At 55.9% G+C, this 17,051-nt stretch overlaps 2 protein-coding genes across 5 annotated transcripts; one reads left to right on the forward strand and one right to left on the reverse strand.

Moving 5' to 3' along the window:
* Positions 1-107: 107 nt before the first annotated feature.
* Positions 108-10,161, reverse strand: ZGPAT (zinc finger CCCH-type and G-patch domain containing). Its single transcript, XM_043479988.1, has 6 exons — positions 9,575-10,161; positions 2,199-2,332; positions 1,826-1,981; positions 1,158-1,277; positions 663-1,068; positions 108-534 (listed from the first exon to the last, which is right to left on the reverse strand). Exons 1-6 carry the CDS (start codon positions 10,159-10,161, stop codon positions 396-398), a joined length of 1,542 nt encoding a protein of 513 aa, XP_043335923.1. The 3' UTR covers positions 108-395.
* Positions 10,162-10,259: 98 nt separating this feature from the next.
* On the forward strand, positions 10,260-16,925 carry ARFRP1 (ADP ribosylation factor related protein 1). 4 transcript variants are annotated; one of them, XM_043479999.1, is made up of 8 exons: positions 10,745-10,877; positions 11,339-11,432; positions 11,677-11,764; positions 11,966-12,048; positions 14,781-14,862; positions 15,071-15,141; positions 15,727-15,827; positions 15,896-16,925. In XM_043479999.1, the coding sequence occupies exons 2-8, from the start codon at positions 11,340-11,342 to the stop codon at positions 15,981-15,983; spliced, it is 606 nt and encodes a 201-aa protein (XP_043335934.1). In that variant the 5' UTR covers positions 10,745-10,877; position 11,339; the 3' UTR covers positions 15,984-16,925. The 4 variants fall into 4 exon arrangements, with proteins under 4 accessions (XP_043335931.1, XP_043335934.1, XP_043335933.1 ...); XM_043479996.1 differs by lacking the exons at positions 14,781-14,862; positions 15,071-15,141; positions 15,727-15,827; positions 15,896-16,925 and adding an exon at positions 13,710-13,851 and having other exon boundaries at positions 10,260-10,877; XM_043479997.1 differs by lacking the exons at positions 10,745-10,877; positions 11,339-11,432; positions 11,677-11,764; positions 11,966-12,048 and adding an exon at positions 13,887-14,469.
* The last annotated feature ends 126 nt before the right edge of the window (positions 16,926-17,051 follow it).

The following is a 17,051-nucleotide window of genomic DNA, read 5'->3' on the forward strand; positions in this document are numbered from 1 at the left end:
GCTTGGGCAGGGGCAGCAAGCTCACTCAGGACCCCTCCAGCCCAGCCCTGTGACCTGGCACAAAGACCCCTACTCCCCAAGGACCCCACAGCCAGTTAAGCCTCCGATGAAATCAGACAGTGCGACAAAGTCACTTTAATGTCTTTGCTCACAAGATGCCCTAGGACACTGGCAGGTGGACTCAGTGGGCAGGGAAGCATCAGGAAGGGGCCCCTGCAGCCCGTCTCTGCTCAGCAGTGTCCACATGCCTGAGGCCAGCAAGAAGGCCCTCTGTGGGGCCCATTCCCTCTGTGTAGCCACAGAGCAGGCTGGCCCTTCTGGTGGCATCCCCGCTGTCTGCCCGAGGGTAGCAGGAGCCGAGGTCCCTCAGTTCCGTCCGCGACACGTGCAGGGGTCTAGAACTCAGTCATCTTCTTGTGGGTGTCGGCCTTCCTCTGTTCCCGCTGCAGGCCCGCCTCCTGGGCCCGGAGCTGCCCCAGCTGCCGCTGGGCTCCTGCCAGCTTCTCCTGCAGCTGGGCCGTTGTCACACTGTGCCTGGGGAGGGACCCACATTCAGCACTGCTGTCCCCCTCCAGCCCCTCCTCAGACCTGGCCCAGTGCCCCCGAACTCTCTCAGGGGAACCTGGGCAGGGGTGAGGCGCCTGGGGCAGGGCCACACGTACCGGCCAGCGTTGCGGGCAAGGGCCTCCTGGATACCACGGATGGCTCGCTGGGTCTGCTCAATCTTCTCCTCAGTCTGGAGGAGCCGCAGGCTCAGGGCCCGTTTGGTACTCCTGCTGGCATGGTACACCTCCTTGCCGCTCCTCCCGGGGGGCGCTGCCCCCACCTCCGGGGCCCCTGGAGACTCGCCTTTCAGCTTTTCATTCAGGAAGTCGAACACACTGCGAGGAGGTGGGCGGCCCCCAGCTCCACCCCCTCTGCCGCGGCACTTTGGGGGCTTGCTGACGCCAGCCTGGCCACCCCGGGTTCTCTTCTGCAGGATCTCTGCACACTGGTCCAGCGACTTCCCGCGCGGCAGCACCACAGCATGGACGGGCTCCACCCGGCCCTCTGCATGCCGGCCCAGACCTAGGGGAACACCAGGCTGGCATTGCCACTGGACCCCTGGGCCATGATGGGGAGTCCCTCCTGTCCCCATGCAGCACACGTGCACTCACCCTTGCCAAACTCGTAGCCCATCTTGGCGAGGAGCCTGGAGCCAATGCCCCGCGTGTGCACCTCCCAGCCGGCAAAAGCGGAGCTGCAGGTCCCGGGGTTGGCAGCACCAGGTTCCACCACTGCAGGCATCAGAGGGCAGTGGCTTAACCGAGATGGATGCAGGGCATCCTGGGCTCCAGCCAAGGCTAACCCAAGAGCTCAGCTCTGCACAGCTCTGCATGGCCACCCCCCCCGCATCCCCAGCTCCCTGCCCAGGACGTGTGGCACGAGCAGAAGGCAGAGCCCGGCTGTCTCCATGACCTGGTCACAGGATGGCTCCCTTCCACTCTCTCTGTTTCCTTGTGGAGAGCAGTCCTCCTTGCCATCAGTATGGACAATGTGGCTAACAGACCCCATGAGGGCACCCCCACCCCTGGGGGGAGGCCAGACACTGACAGTTGATCCTTCATCCAGCCAACATGTCCCAGCACCTTGCAGGAAGCTGTCCCTTCCTGTGCGTCCCATTCCCTCCTGTGGCTCGCGTGGGACTATGGTTTCTGCGTTTGTGGGTCTCTGGAAGTGCCCCAGATCCATCACATACCCTCGTCTCCCCAGGAGTGCATCCTTGTACTGACCACAGTGTGGGCCCTGCCAGCCGAGAGCCTCTTGGGGGTGGCAGCAGCCATACCTCGAGCATAGCTGGGGTCGTCTGCATCGCTGCCGTCTGAGTCAGAGGACCCTGCAGGCTCTGTGCGCAGTGGGGGCAGGATGCTGTCCCCCTCCACCACAGCCTCTTTCAACAGCAGAGAGTCAAACTTGACCGTGTAGTAGCCGCTGTCTACATCTGGAGGGGCACAGAGGCAGCAGGGCAGCACATGGAAGCAGCTGCTCTGGAAGGTGGGAGCAGGGTGGGCCAAGACCAAGGGGGCCTTGCTCTTCTCATGTGTGGGGTGGGACCCCAACACCCACCCAGAGGAGTAGTCATGCAGGACTAACACATGTAACACATGGAGAGGGCTTCCTGGGAAGGGCCCATCAGGGAGGCCCTGGGGCAGCCTCACCAGTGATCTGTGCTGGGTACCACAGACCATCCTGCCGCTTGGCCAGACATGCAGAGCCGGCCTGCAGGGAGCTCAGGTCCGGGTCCTGGAAGGGGCGCAGCTCGTCCACTGAGACTACCTGCCCGTGCGAGAACCTGCAGAGAGGGCCGCATAGCTCAGGTACGGCCATCAGGGTCCCACAAGCCCGGAGGCTCCAGTCTACCTGCCCGGACACCACCCGGTGGGGAGACGGATGCAGAGGGACACACGCGTCCACACGGACATCCACAGACACGCACGTGACACACAATCATGTGCATCCGCACTGAACACAACGTATACAGACACATGCAACACCCACACACACGTACACAGGCCCACACATATACACTGAACACAACGTATACAGACACATGCAACACCCCCCCACACACGTACACAGGCCCACACATATACACTGAACACAACATGTACACAAACACATGCAACACACCCACACACACAGGCCCACACATATATGCTGAACACAACGTATACAGACACATGCAACACCCACACACATGTACACAGGCCCACACATATACACTGAACACAACATGTATACACATGCAACACCCACACACATACGTACACACACCCACACATATACACTCAACACGTATACACACATATCACACCCACACACATGTACACACACCTACACACAAATACACTGAACACATGTATAGACATGAAACACACCCACACATGTACACACACTCAGATGTATACACTGAACACGTGTATAAATATGCACACACACCCATACCTATACATGCATACATACACAGGCAAACATATGTGTGCACTCATGCACACATGTATGTACACACATGCATGGACACAAAGAGGCACATACATTCACACATGCACCATACACAGGCACACACACACTTACTACACACAAGCACACAAACACATGTATGCACATGTGTGTACACATGCACATGTATGGACACACATACTGTGCTTGTGCTCTCACTTTCAGATGGACCTGGGTGCCCTAAGGACTAAATGCTTCTGGTTACTCTCCAGCCTCCTGGGCTGGAGTCACGCACACACAGGCACACGTGGCTGGGAGACACACTTGTGACAACAGTTCCCCAGCACCTCTCCACTGGACACAACAGGTCATCAAGACAGGGGGTCTGCTTGCTTCACTTGCAGGACTGAGTCCTCCCCAACCAACTAGGAGGACCTGGTTGTAATGGTGCTGCCGTGTCTTCTAGGTGTCACTGAAACAGTGAAACCAAAACGAAAACCAGGAGAGAGGAGGTGGGACAGGAAGTATGGGAACAGAGGGCTGCAACTTTGAACATGGCCAAGTAAAGACATGAAGGCACCAGACACAAATCTCCTGCAGTGCCCCCATTTCAGGGAGGAAGCGTTCTAACCCACAAGAGCAAGCAAAGACAGGCCCTGGCTCCGACACACAGCCAGTCTCGCGTGGGGAGACTGTGGGGAGAAAGGAGGGGAGAGTAGGCATTTCAGTCACCTTCCTGGGTGGGGTTCTGAGCAGTTCCTTCTCACCCCTGCCCGTCCTCAGGCACCCAGGGTACTGCCAGTGACCAGTGGCACCAGCAGATGCAAGACCAGTCCACATGTCTTTTGGAGGGCACGGTGGTTGAAGAGTCCTGTTCAACCAAGGAATGAGACCCAGACCCAGGGGGAATTTGGCCAAACTCCTCCTCAATACACCCAGACACCGCCAATAAACCTCCCTGCAAGAATCTTCAGTACTCTTAGAAGCTCTAAATTTTGGTGTCCTCCTTAAGCCAGCAAATGCTTCTATGAAATGACCCTAAAAAAGTATGGTGGACTTTGCATATGGTGGACATATGCAAAGATTGAGCTAGAAGGGTATGAACCAAACATGGAAGACTCAGAAATAACCGAAGTTCCCAACCATGGGAGTAGTTAACGGCATGTGCATGAAATCAGCGTCAACTAAGAGCACAGGCAGACTGACCAATGCAATGAAGGGCACCCAGGAAAAGCCTCTCACATGACAAAATCCACGCAGGACAGAGGTGTTACTAAAGAGGCAGGAAAAGACAGACTACAGATTTCATAAGGAAAAAATTTAAAATGTTTCCCAGACTCAAACCCCCAGAAACACCCCCACTTAATCATCTACCTCACAACATTTATGAATAGTGCTTATGATTTATGAATAATTATAATTATTTGTGAATAATTATAATTATTTATGAATAACACCCTCTAGAATAATAAGTAAACACATGAATGAGAAAACAAGCATTTAGGATAAGCACACATCATAACTGTGGTTTATCCCAGGAATGCAAGGGTGGTTCAACAGGTGAAAGCCATTCAATGAAACATAGCACATCAACAGAACACCAGCATATCAACTGATATAGAAAAGACACCTGGAAAAAACCCAACGACTTCAACCTGATAAACAGCATCTACGGAAAACCCATAGTTCACATCACACTCAAGAAGGGGAGGAGGGGTACTTTCCCCTAAGATCAGGAACCAGACAGGAAGTGCTCCCGCCACTTGCCTTCAGTACAGCACTGGAAGTTTTAGGCGGGGCAGTTAAACAAGAAAAAGGAATAAAAGCCAGCCGAATTGGAAGAGAATAGGCAAAAGTATCTCTGTTCGTCAATGACGTAATTGTACATATGTGGTGTGCTCAGTTGTATCTGATTCTTTGCGCCCCCAAGGACTGTAGCCTGCCATGCTCCTCTGTCTATGGCATTTCCCAGGAAAGAATACTGGAGTAGGTTACCATTTCCTCCTCATGGGGATCTTCCCAATGCAGAGATCGAGCTCGCATCTCCTATGGCTCCTGCACTGGCAGGTAGATTCTATACCACTGAGCCACCTGGGAAACCCCAGGAACGTGGATACCCACATGCAAATGAATAAAGTTGGATCCTCACATCATACCATTAGAGCATGTAATTTACAAGGGAAAAAGAAAAAACTTTAACAATATTTTATGTCAAAATCGAGTAAGTTATATGAAATATTCAAGGAAAGCAACGTGAACCAAGAATCATATACATGTTCATCAAAACTGCTGAACTGTGTCTTCACGAAAGACACAACCAGAGCCTAACAGACATGCTAGGTCTCTACAGATGTTATTCCTGTGAGCCCTTCCTATAGAACCTACCAGAAAATGAGTCTCAGACGACCAACACGACTAAGAAGACCCTGACAGACAGGTAGATGGGAGCAGGAGATGTTAAGTTCCTTCCAGAACTAAGGCTGAGTGTGAAGGGAGACAATGGGTTGCGACAGCCATGAGAGCCAACTGTGCAGGTCTAGCGCAGTCAGATGGCAGGGAGAATGGGAGGTACACATCAAAACGCTTTAAACAGTTTTCAGTCGTCATAACTAAAGAATGAATGCTGTTCTGAGAGCGTCCTGTGTATGCAGAATGGGACAAAACAAGTTAATTATGGGACGTTGGTCCTTGAGGGCCAGAGTCCTGAGGGAGAGAAGGATATACAGATGCAATCCAGAAAAGATTAAGAAATCAGTATGAACTCATTAGGCACTTGTCCTTGAACATACAGATGCACTAACACAGACATTAGCGTGTGTCCACCTGCACTTCCTAGCTCTGTCTGCTGAAGAGACCTAGAATTGAGCCCCCTGCAGCGAAGTGCATCCCAAGGCCTCCACTGTGAATCTTGAAATAGCATCTGCCACTAAAAGAAACCAGGGCTTCTCAGAGACTTGGCTGCTTTCAGGTCTGTGGCAGGAAGAGCACAGGCGAGGGTGGGGAATCCTGATTTCCGGGACCGTGTCAAGAGGGTGAGGAGCCAACATGAAAAGGCTGCACCTGGCAAGGGTGGGACAGCTTGAGTTTCAATAAAAATCAGTATTTCAGTGGATTGAAATTCATCAAATGCATCTAAGTCCATCAGTTCACAAGGATATTAAATATTTTTTAAAGTGAATTTATTACCTCAGGGTGAAAGAGAACAAATTTGTTATCTTGGAAACTAAGCAAACAAGACAGAAACATCAGGCATTATCCTGCCTTTTCTATACAATCTGTCCCACTACCTAGCCGGCTTCTACAGGAGGAGAGGTGTCTCTGAAACAGCCCAGCTGGTAAATGAGCTGATGGAGCTGAAAGCTCCTTGTTGCAATCCACACCATACCAGCAGATCCAGGCACTGAGCATCACGTGCTGCGAGAAGCGGCAGAGAGCTGAGTCGTGCCCAGGTGGGGCCCTGAGAGTGAGCAGGTCCCAGGATCCAGCTGCCAGCCTTCGGTCACCGCAAGAATGTGCTGGGCTGCACCAGGGCGGTGGGTGATGGTCAGAGTCAGAGGGTCTGGCCCTTCAACAGTGAAACTGGGAGGTCAGGAAAGGCAGGGGTGGGGGTACACGGTCAGATTCAGACAGCAGCCTTGAGACGTGAGCAAGATTAAACTGCAACATTTACACCTCAGCCGTATCTGAGTGATATGCCACAAGGAACACAAGGAGGCGATTATCATAAAGGCTGGGGTGGTGGTTCTTTTTGGAAGAGGGAGAAAGCTTTGTTTGGCCTGAGGCACAGAGGACCCCAGGGTAACTGGCAGCTTTGTAGTTTTCAGCTGAGTACTCGAGTGTTACAGTGATCCCTCGTGCTGTCTTTACTTACTGGATTTGACGTTTTTCACAACAAGATAAAAATTTTAAGTCCACTGTGTCCTTATTGCATGTCAGGTACTGTTTTTTAACGCATATTAATGCATTCCACCCTCTCAACAACTGCGAAAGACAAGCTCCTCTCCGTTTTATGGATAAGGATACTGAAACACAGGGCAATAAAGTTAGAACAGACATATGAAGAAATGTTCAATCTTGCTAATAATCGAGGAATACAAGTTCAATCAAGACCACCTCTTCACTCCCAGTGGGTACGAATCCGCAAGTCAGAGAACGTGACCAAGAGTGACTAGGGTGACTACGACAGAGCAGATCAGGGACTTAGAAGCAGACAGCGCACAAGGAAAGAAAAGGTGCCATCCACACTGGGGACAGTCTCAACAGAGACAAAAGATGTGTACTAGGATTTTCACAGTGTGTTCTTTTTAGTAAATAAAAATGGGAAGCACCAAAAGACAGAATAAAATATGGCATATTAATGAGGAAAAATAATAGCAGTTAAAATGCACAAAACAGTCCTATAAATATCAATGTGAATGTCTCTCCCAGACATGCTCATTGAGAATAGCAAGTTGCAAAACAAAGCAGGCTGTACAACAGTTTAACTAGAAAATAAAGCACAAGAATACTCTGTTCACAGACACACGTGCCTGTAAAGGATTCACACTCTATGCTCATCATAGTTGTGACAAGCCTCCCGGGAGGGGAGGATAGAAAGGCGGGTCCCAGGGCGCTTCAACACTACTTTATCTTTACAATAAAATTTTAATTAAGTAAATTTTAAAGTAAAAATCCAAAGTAAACGCAACAAAACAACTGTGACACCTGGGTGGTGGTGGGGTTGGTGGGCTGTATGGGTCAGGCCTGAAGCTGACAGCAGGCAGCAGCATTTCAGAGCCGGGCTGCCCCTCAGGGGTCCAGCAACCACAGCAGCTGTAGGGCCGACCTGGCGGGCTTGCTGCCAGGTAAGTGAATACGCGTGAAACCCCTGGAACAGAGCTGCCCAGAGGAAGCAGCACATGGATACGTCAGTTCTCATCCCCACATGGGACGTGGCACAGGGATGGGGAGGAATCCTCCAGAGGGACCATGGCAGGAAGGATGGAGGGCTCCCTGCTCTGCTCCTTAACTGTCTGCAAGGGGACAAGGCATCACCCACCCTGTGGAAGCTCAAGGAGGCTTATGACTGATTCATGCACTTTCCTGTATGTACACTACATTTTTCACAAAACTCATGGGGGAAAAGGAAAAAAGGGGAACTACACCAAATAAGACTCCGGGCCCAGCAAAAATCTATAAATAAGATGACCAAACAACTGAAGATATTGAATAGTTACCCTGGACCATCACTTCATGGGAAATAGATGGGGAAACAGTGTCAGACTTTATTTCTGGGGGCTCCAAAATCACTGCAGATGGTGATTGCAGCCATGAAATTAAAAGACGCTTACTCCTTGGGAGGAAAGTTATGACCAACCTAGACAGCATATTAAAAAGCAGAGACATTACTTTGCCAACAAAGGTCCATCTAGTCAATGCTATGGTTTTTCCAGTGGTCATGTATGGATGTGAGAGTTGGACTATGAAGAAAGCTGAGCGCTGAAAAATTGATGCTTTTGAACTGTGGTGTTGGAGAAGACTCTTGAGAGTCCCTTGGACTGCAAGGGACTGCAAGGGGATCCAACCAGTCCATCCTAAAAGAGATCAGTCCTGGGTGTTCACTGGAAGGACTGATGCTAAAGCTGAAACTCCAATACTTTGGCCACCTCATGGGAAGAGCTGACTCATTGGAAAAGACCCTAATGCTGGGAGGGATTGGGGGCAGGAGAAGGGGACGACAGAGGATGAGATGGCTGGATGGCATCACCGACTCCATGGACATGAGTTTGAGTAAACTCTGGGAGTTGGTGATGGACAGGAAGGCCTGGCATGCTGCCATTCACGGGGTCGCAAAGAGTCGGACACGACTGAGTGACTGAATTGAACTGAACTGACTAAAGAAGAAAATCATCTACTAGAAATCTCAGGAAATATTCCTTGGAAGGGAAAAAGAAGCAAGATTAAACTTAATGTGCATAGGGAAAATGCAACATCATCACAACATTCGTGATTAAATACGAACAAGGTCTTGCTGTTAAGTTGGTGAGGTGTGACAGTGACACAGAGGTAATTTTTAATCTAACATCCTTGTCTCTTAGGTAACTGGGCATCCTGAAGTACTTACAGGCAAAATGCCGGGTAAGTCCTACAACCTGCTTTAGAATACTCCAGGGGGAGGAATAAAGGATACAAGATTAGCAAAACATCGACCTACCACGACAGTGTGAGCAGTCTCTCCCTAGTTACCTGTGTGTTTGACAACTTCTCTAATAAAATATCTAAAATATAAGTACATTTTAGAAGTTTCACGTTGAAGTTTTCACGTTGAAGCATAAGACAGGTCACTGGTGTGTGTGTGTGGGGGGGGGGCGGCTCCATTCTTTTCAACATAAGCCCTTCTTACTTCTGACATACCTGGGGAAAAGCCAAGAAGACCCCTAAACAAGGATACTGCTAGAAGAACCCCCTGCCCCTATAAAGTTCTCTTCTTCTCGGCGTTTTGCTCGGCCAAGAAAAACAAAACTGCAAAGAACTGCCAAGGTTCTGTCCGCAAGTCCCCGCGCCGCCCCACCCCTCCCCCCATCATTGCCAGGGGCCTAGGGAACTCAGGCCTTACCTGCAGTTTTCCTGGAAGCGGCACTTCCCCTCCAGGAAGAACGGGCAGGGCTTCAGGGACTTGTGAGTGGGGTAGAGATAGAGCACGCGCACGCCCGGGGAGCCGTCGTCCGCCTCCTCGGTGCCCACGATCATGGCGTTGTGATACTCCAGGGTGCCCCAGGCACTGTAGTAGGGGGCGTTCACCTTTCTCCCACTCAGTGCTGCCCCGCCCTCCTCGTCCTCCCCCTCGTCCTCCTCCTGCCCAGGCTCCGTGGGTCCTGGCCCAGTATCTCTCGAAGGAACAGTCTCCAGTTCTGCGCCGGGGGCTACTGGCACCTCCACCGTCTCCGCGATGGCATTCTGGAAAGCCAAAGGCTCAGCATCGTCCTGGGCTAGGTGCTCTCCATCCAGCGCCGCCAGCAGCTTGCTCTTCCTGACCGACACCAAGCTGGCCTCAGTGAGCTCGATCAGCTCCTTCAGGTCCCCCTGCAGCTGGCGCAGGTCAGCCAGCTCCGAGGGATCCAGGCCAGCGCCCAGGGCCAGCTCCACCTGCTGCAGCTGCGCGTCGTAGGTCCGGAGGGCGGTCTGCAGGCTCTCCTCGTCCATCCTGCCAGGAGGGGCCGATTTCCCGGGCCTGCGGGGCTGGGTCCGTGGGTCCTCAGAGGAGAGGCGTGGGAGCCAGAGCTGCGGAGAAGAGAAGCCAGATGAGTCTGGGGCCGACGGCCCCCGCAACGCCGGCACTGAGCGCTGGCCGACCGCAACCCTCGGTGGACAGCCTGAACTACGGTGAACAGCAGTCTCTTCGTTTGGACCTGGAAAGATTTCAAGCTCCGAGAGGAGGAGCCAAAGCTGGTCCTTGGCCGCTGGCCCCACGGCCTCGATTCCCTTCCCGAGAGCTGCCTTCAAGCTCTTCCGGGGTCTATGCGTCCAAGTCTAGTGTCCCCGGCCGGGCCCACCCCTGCGGCCTCGCGCCGCCCGTCTCCGCTTGGCCAGCAACCTCGGGCCAAGGCCCCGTCGCCCAGACCCCCTCGCCCCGGCCAGGCCCTCCTCCGCGCGGTCTCCCGGCTACCGCCACAGGCGGCCAGGCGGCCTCACCGGCCAAAGCCGTCCGGTGTCCCGCTTCCGCCCTTGCAGCCCACAGGCGCTTCCGCCCGAGCGCCGCCGCCGGCGGAAGTATTTGGCGCGGGGGCTGCCGGGACGGCTCCGCCCCTCCCCGGCCGACCTGCGCGCGTCCCGTCGGGCGCCGCGCGGGGTTAGCGCGGGGTCGGTGGGTCAGGCGCGAGGCGGTTCCCCGGCTCGGCGGCCCGGCCAGGCGGTCGCAGGTACTTCGAGACAGGTGGGCGGAGCTGGGCTCAGGCTCGGCGACCGATCCGCAGTCTGTCCGCGCCGCCCGCCCGCCTCAGGGCTGCTCGGGGCAGTCACCAGCCCTCAGACGCCCCGCCTCTGAGAGGCGTTCGTGGAGGGCCGGGAGCGAAGCGGGCGTTGGTTAGGGAGACCCAAGGGGAGCAAAGCCTGAAGGAAGCCCGGGCGGGGGAGCGGCGAGAAGCGAGGCGGGACGGGCTGCCCTCTGCCTAAAAGCAGAGAGCCCTGCCCGGGCCGGAGTGGAAGTGTGGGCACCAGAGGAGCGCCGGGCCGATTCTGTAGCAGTTGCGGAGGCGAAGGCGGGCGAAGAGGAGGGGAGGGGAGGCGGAGTCAGGAGGGCCCTGGGCTCCAGCTGTGAGCGGCCGTGCGGGCAGCGGGACCCTCTGTCCGCGGTGTGACCGATCTCGGGTGCCCACGGCAGGATGTACACGCTGCTGTCGGGCCTATACAAGTACATGTTCCAGAAGGACGAGTACTGCGTCCTGATCCTGGGTCTGGACAACGCCGGGAAGACGGTGAGTGCGGCTCCGTGTCAGCGCCACCCCCTACTCCCACAGTCCTTTCGGTGTTTTTTTTAGCTGCGTGTTCTCCACCTAGACAGGCTCTGAACCCAGCTTAAGGTCATAGGGTAGTTACCACCAGCCGCTTTAAAAGGCAAGCGTTGTTCTCTTTTGCCTTATTGTAAAGGAATAAGCCCCAGGAGGAGTGTTTGAAAACTATTGCAATTCTTGTCTTACGCCTTTTTCTCTCGGCCCTTAGACCTTCTTGGAGCAGTCAAAGACCCGATTCAACAAGAACTACAAGGGGATGAGTCTGTCCAAAATCACTACCACCGTGGGCCTAAACAGTAAGGGTCCTTTGGGGGGTGTGGGTTGGAGGCAGAACCCTCAGGATGCTGCAGTGTGCAAAGGCCGTGGGTGAGGCCTCTGCTCTGGCTACCGTTGATTCCAGCATCGTGGAGTGCAGGTTCAGCCTGCTTCTCCCAGGAGAGCTGGGAGCTGGTGGGTCAGGGACCAAAACCGCAGCCTCACCTGTCTCTTCTCCGCAGTTGGCACTGTGGACGTGGGAAAGGCCCGCCTGATGTTCTGGGACTTGGGGGGGCAGGAGGAGCTGCAGTCTCTGTGGGACAAGGTAAGATGGGTGGGTGCCACGTCGGTTCCCTGGCACCATCTCTATCTGGGTGGTACCTTGTTCTCTTCCTTCCTTTTCTCAGAAGGCCTAGGATTCCTCTTCTTTCCTTACTCTTGGCAGCTTCCGTGACCCACTTGGTTCCTGAGGTTCACCCCTATCTCAGTTCCCCAGTCACACCCCCAAGAGCAGGGACACACTGGTTCCTTTAGGTTTAGAAATTTTGTTGCTTATCAGCACAAGATGAGACAAAGGATGCCTGAGGAGCAGGGAAGACACAATGCCTGTTTGGCTCTCAGCTTCAGCCCCGGGGCCCAAGTCTCCCCCATTGGGTTCCTCCTACTGAGGGGAGGATGTCCTCCAAGGCTCACAGCAGCTGTCTCTTCTTTAGACCTGGGTTTGAAGCATTTCTGAGACCTCAGAATCAGAATCAGCCTTTCACTCAGCCTCTGCCAGGCACAGGGTCCAGCAGAGAGCAGCGTGGGTCGAGCCTCTTCCCCTCCCCCACCCGGTGGACTGCCGGGGGCACAGACAGGCTCACCCAGCTCTAGGGGCACTGACGACCCTGGCACTTTCTGATGTCTAATGCCCTAGTCTTGGTTTCTGGCTTGACCCCATCAGGAGGTCCTTGGTCACTTTCCCCTCCTCCCCAAAGTGTCCCCCCTGTCCTGACCTCCAGCCAAGAGGACCCTTTCCATTCCATGACCAGAAGGTCACTGACAGGCCCTCTGTGACCATTTAAGTTGGACCAAGCCAGGGGCTGTTTGTTCGAATCTCAGATCCACATGGGGACCTGACATTCTTTACAGGCCAGGGTCTCAGAGTAGCAGGGGCAGGGTGTGTCAGAATTTAGCAGCTGGCAAGTGTTTTGGGGGGATGAAGGCCTAGCCAGGGGCAGCGTCATCTTGGGCGCTGCCCCATGTCAGGCCAAGCTGGCTGGGACCCCGTCCCCTCGGCAGGTCACCATGGTGGACAGCTACGACATGCTCAGGTAGCTCTGGTGGGTCAGAGTGGGTCCTCCAGGAGCTAACAAGGGGCCCTGTGCTGGGCGCATTGCCCACCATGGCAGCCAGGACATGGGCAGTGAAGTTTCTCTGCTGCCCTTGCACCTCTGGCTGGGGACTGGCTCTTCCTGAGGGGAAGCCAGCTTCGTGGTTGGTGGTGGCCCCCAGCTTCCACTTCTGCTCATGCCATGGTCTTGCCACTGCTTCCTCAAGAGGACTGAGCCTGCCATCTCGGCAGGATGGGCCCTCGGTTTCTCACATGCTCCCCGACTCTGAGATGGAGTGGGTGCCCTGCCTCCTGATAGCATCAAGAGCCCCTGCCAGGCCAGCGCTTTGCTGGGCTCTGGTGACTGGGCTGCACAGGGGTGACCATGTCCCCAACCATGTGAGTCACCAGGGGGGTGTAAAGTGGGCCTCCTGCTCTCCCCTTGTTCTGAGACCATGTCCTGGGGCCTGTCCCTGCCCCCTTGCAGTCCGACACCATCTGGCAGACCTTCACTCCCACCTCCACTGCCTCACCTGCACCCAGCAGCTCTGCTCGTGGCACGAGCTAGTACCCATAGGTCTCTGCACGTGCCGGCTTCAGGCCATGTCTGTGGACCCAGTGGACCCTCTGGCACCGTGCCACAGGGAGGACTTGTGGCCTCTCTCTCTCTCCAGGTTGCACCTGAGAGCCTCAGGATCTGGGCCTGGTGGGCACCGTGGGTTCATGGCTGCCATGGCTTCCTGGTCACCCCTTGCTGGTGGACCCAGCCCCCATCTGCCGGGGCCAAGTCACACACCAGTTGGAAGTTCTCCATCACCACAGGGGCCTGGGGCCCACAGTAGTGATTCCCTCACTGACTCGCTGTAAACCCCACAGTGCCCCTGTCTGCCTAGGAGGCCTGCACTGTTAGGCTGCAGCTCCTGGGTCCCGTATCAGCCAAGCAGGCCAACCAGAGAGGCCCCAGGTTTGGGGTTCATGGTTGGGCTGTGGACCAGGAGGCCACCCATGTTGGGGGATGTGCGGGTGTTCCCAGTTCCTGAGCTCTTGCCGGGCAGGAGCTGGGGTGGAGACAAGGGGCAAGGATGCAGTCACCTGCTCCTGCGATGTGGGCGTTTCTGTCCTCTTGACATCAGGACAGAAGGTGGACGCACCAGGCCTTGCTTCATGTGTCTGTTTTCCCAGGCGTGCTGCTGTTGTCTCCCCATAGCTCTCCCTGTACCCTGGGCTCTGGTGCTTGTATGTGTGTGTGTGTGTGTCGGGGGGGTGGGCGTCTCTTGTGTGGTTCTGCTGCAGGAACCCAGAACCGGATGGCCTGCTGGTGCCAGCCTACAGAGCTCCGAACTCCCCGGCATGGCTCTGTCATTGGCCCTGTTGTCCCACGCGGGGGTCAGAGCTGCCTTGAACATGTTGGAGGCCTTCCGTGGCCCCCTATTGGTATAGCTACTGCCTTGCTGTCTGCACTGGGTCCCCTTACCCAGGTGTACCCAGAGCCCCATCCTTTCTCCTCTGGCCACTCTCAGGCCAGGGGGTGTGGGTGGGTCTCAGCAGTGGATCCTGAAGTGGGGTTCAGAGCACAGCACCTGGGAAGTGGGTGAGGAAGGTGGCCACTCTGTCCCAGCAGATCTGGGGTGTATCTGCACTCTGCCCCACCTCCAGGAAGCACCCTAGCAGGGGTCTCCCAGCTGGGGGCTGCCCAGAGATGGCTGGGTGCCCGAGGCTCAGCACCTGGTTTTGCTTCTGCCCAGTACTATGCAGAGTGTCATGGTGTCATCTATGTCATCGACTCCACGGACGAGGAGCGGCTGTCTGAGTCCAAACAGGCATTTGGTGGGTACAGCCAGCCAGGCTGGGGATGCGGGGAGTGGGAGGGTTCCGTCTGCACAGCCCCCATTCCAGAGCTGGCCTGTGGGGAGGTTGGGCCACTCCAGGACAGGAGGGTGCCAGCCAAGTGCGTCCATGTGGGGTGGGCAGGGATGTGGGGACCTGTGTGGAGGCGGATGAAGGGCGCTCACTGCTGCCTCTCTGCCCGCCCCAGAAAAGATGGTCATAAGCGAGGCGCTGGACGGTGTCCCTATCCTGGTGCTGGCCAATAAGCAAGATGTTGAGGTGAGCCCCCAGGCCAAATGGGCTCCTGCTCCCGCCAGATGGGGTACCTCTCCCAGGGGAGGGCTGCTGCCTTCCTCAGTTACCCTGAGTGTGGCTGCCGCAGGTGAACAGAGCACCCCCACCCCCTGGGTTTTTCCTGCTGTGCTGGCACCTCTGCAGCCAGGGAACTCCTGCTGGGCAGACCCAGGTGAGCAGACCCAGGTGAAGGTCTGGAAAGAAGGGCAGAAGCACCTCAGGGTGGGAGTCTGCTGACACCAACCTGTCTGCCGCCCTTGAGCACAGTAGCTGTGCTGGCCCCACTCCATGAACCACTGGTGAGAGGTGGCATTTTGGCAGCCGTCCACGTGGAGGAGGCCCTGAACAGGCAGGTGGCGTGTTCCTGTAGCATCTGGTTTGTGCTGCCAGGGTGTGTCTCCCTGGGGCTGCTCACCAGGCAGGTATCCTAGACAGTAGCCAGGAGGCACCTCCTGAAAGGTGCCATGCAGCTTCCCACCTGCCCTCTACCCCCACAGCTCTGGGAACTGCTCCAGGGGTAGAGGGTGAATAGGGTGGCAGGCCTGCCCCTCATGGCCTCACCTCCCCCAGACTTGCCTCTCCATCCCTGACATCAAGACTGCGTTCAGCGACTGTGCCTCCAAGATCGGCAGGCGGGATTGCCTGACCCAGGCCTGCTCGGCCCTCACGGGGTGAGTGGGGTTCACCCTGGGCATCGGGGGCCACGGCCAGCCCTGCCTCATGTCCATTGTCTCCACAGCAAGGGGGTGCGCGAGGGCATTGAGTGGATGGTGAAGTGCGTCGTGCGGAATGTGCACCGGCCGCCGCGGCAACGGGACATCACATAGGCACACCTGCCTGTGCGCCCACCGCTTGTCCTGAAGAGCTCCTGCCCGCTCCACACCACCAATCCTGGGGGCTGGGTCGGCTTTGCCTTTTGGTTTTCCCATTTGCTTTGTTTCTTCTCTAAGACAAATTTTTCTGTGTCCAGAAAAGCATAGGCATCCGGAACCTTCTGCGAGGGGTGCTGGGGCTTCCCTAAGGCCGGCTGATGCCAGCCGGCCACCAGCAGAACTTAGCAGGCCCAAGGCCCAGGTTGGGGCCCCTGTGGGCCACCTCTCCTTTTGGAGCTGCTGCCACAGCAGGCCTGCCGGTTTGGCCCTGCATGGGACCTTGGTGGGGAGCTGCTTGGAAATAGGTTTTTTCAGAGCTGTGGGGCCTTCCATAGTCCTCAAGGCTGCTCTGTGCCTCATGCCTATGGAGGCAGCTATGACTCCTTGGCCTCTGCTCTCTGATCTTGGAGTTGGGTGGGGGGGTTGGTGTCACCTGAGGAAGACCTGGGCTTGTTGCAGTCCCTGTCCTGATGCAGCTTCAGGAGGAGGCAGGGAGACCTGCCTGGGAGGCTGTGAGCCCCACCCACTGGCCCAGCCACCTTGTTTTGATCTCCAGTGAAAATGGGAAAGCTAGGTGGTTGTGCTGGTAGTGGGCATCTGCTCCCCACCCCCCAGCCTGCCTGCCACCCACCCAAAATAACCTAGATACGAATTCGGGGTGTGATGAAGGCCAGCAGGGTCCCAAGGAGCCCAGGCTAGTAGTGTGCTGGGCCTGTGCTCCCAGCTGGGTGGTGAGGGCTGGGGCTGCTCTCAGGTCTGGGCCTTTTCCAGTCCTGTGTCTGGGAGCAGAGGCCCTCCAGGCAAGGCTGGTCCTCAGGACCCTCCCACATGGCCCTTTGTGGAAGTTGGTGACACCCTCTGAGCCTAGCCATGGGCAAAATAAAGAGTTGGAGTGGCTCCCATCCATCATTCTTCAGAGGCCGGGTGGCTTTATCTGCAGGTCAGGTTCCCCAGGCAGCTGGGGAGGAGATGCTGGGAAAAGGATGAGTCAGGGCTGGGGGTGGGCACCAGCTGCAGGTGAGG

This window comes from Cervus canadensis, chromosome 10, assembly GCF_019320065.1.
Source record: "Cervus canadensis isolate Bull #8, Minnesota chromosome 10, ASM1932006v1, whole genome shotgun sequence".
NCBI lineage: Eukaryota > Metazoa > Chordata > Mammalia > Artiodactyla > Cervidae > Cervus > Cervus canadensis.

Bases quoted from the DNA above. Each gene is read 5' to 3' on its own strand.
- ZGPAT (XM_043479988.1), bottom strand. From the start codon at position 10,161: ATGGACGAGGAGAGCCTGCAGACCGCCCTCCGGACCTACGACGCGCAG. The intron at 1,278-1,825 runs GTATGGCTGCTG...TGATGCCTGCAG, and splicing joins CGACCCCAGCTATGCTCGAG to TGGTGGAACCTGGTGCTGCC. The intron at 535-662 runs GTACGTGTGGCC...GTCCCTCCCCAG, and splicing joins CTTGCCCGCAACGCTGGCCG to GCACAGTGTGACAACGGCCC.
- ARFRP1 (XM_043479996.1), top strand. From the start codon at position 10,260: ATGAGTCTGGGGCCGACGGCCCCCGCAACGCCGGCACTGAGCGCTGGC. The intron at 11,433-11,676 runs GTGAGTGCGGCT...CTCGGCCCTTAG, and splicing joins TGGACAACGCCGGGAAGACG to ACCTTCTTGGAGCAGTCAAA. The intron at 11,765-11,965 runs GTAAGGGTCCTT...TCTTCTCCGCAG, and splicing joins TACCACCGTGGGCCTAAACA to TTGGCACTGTGGACGTGGGA.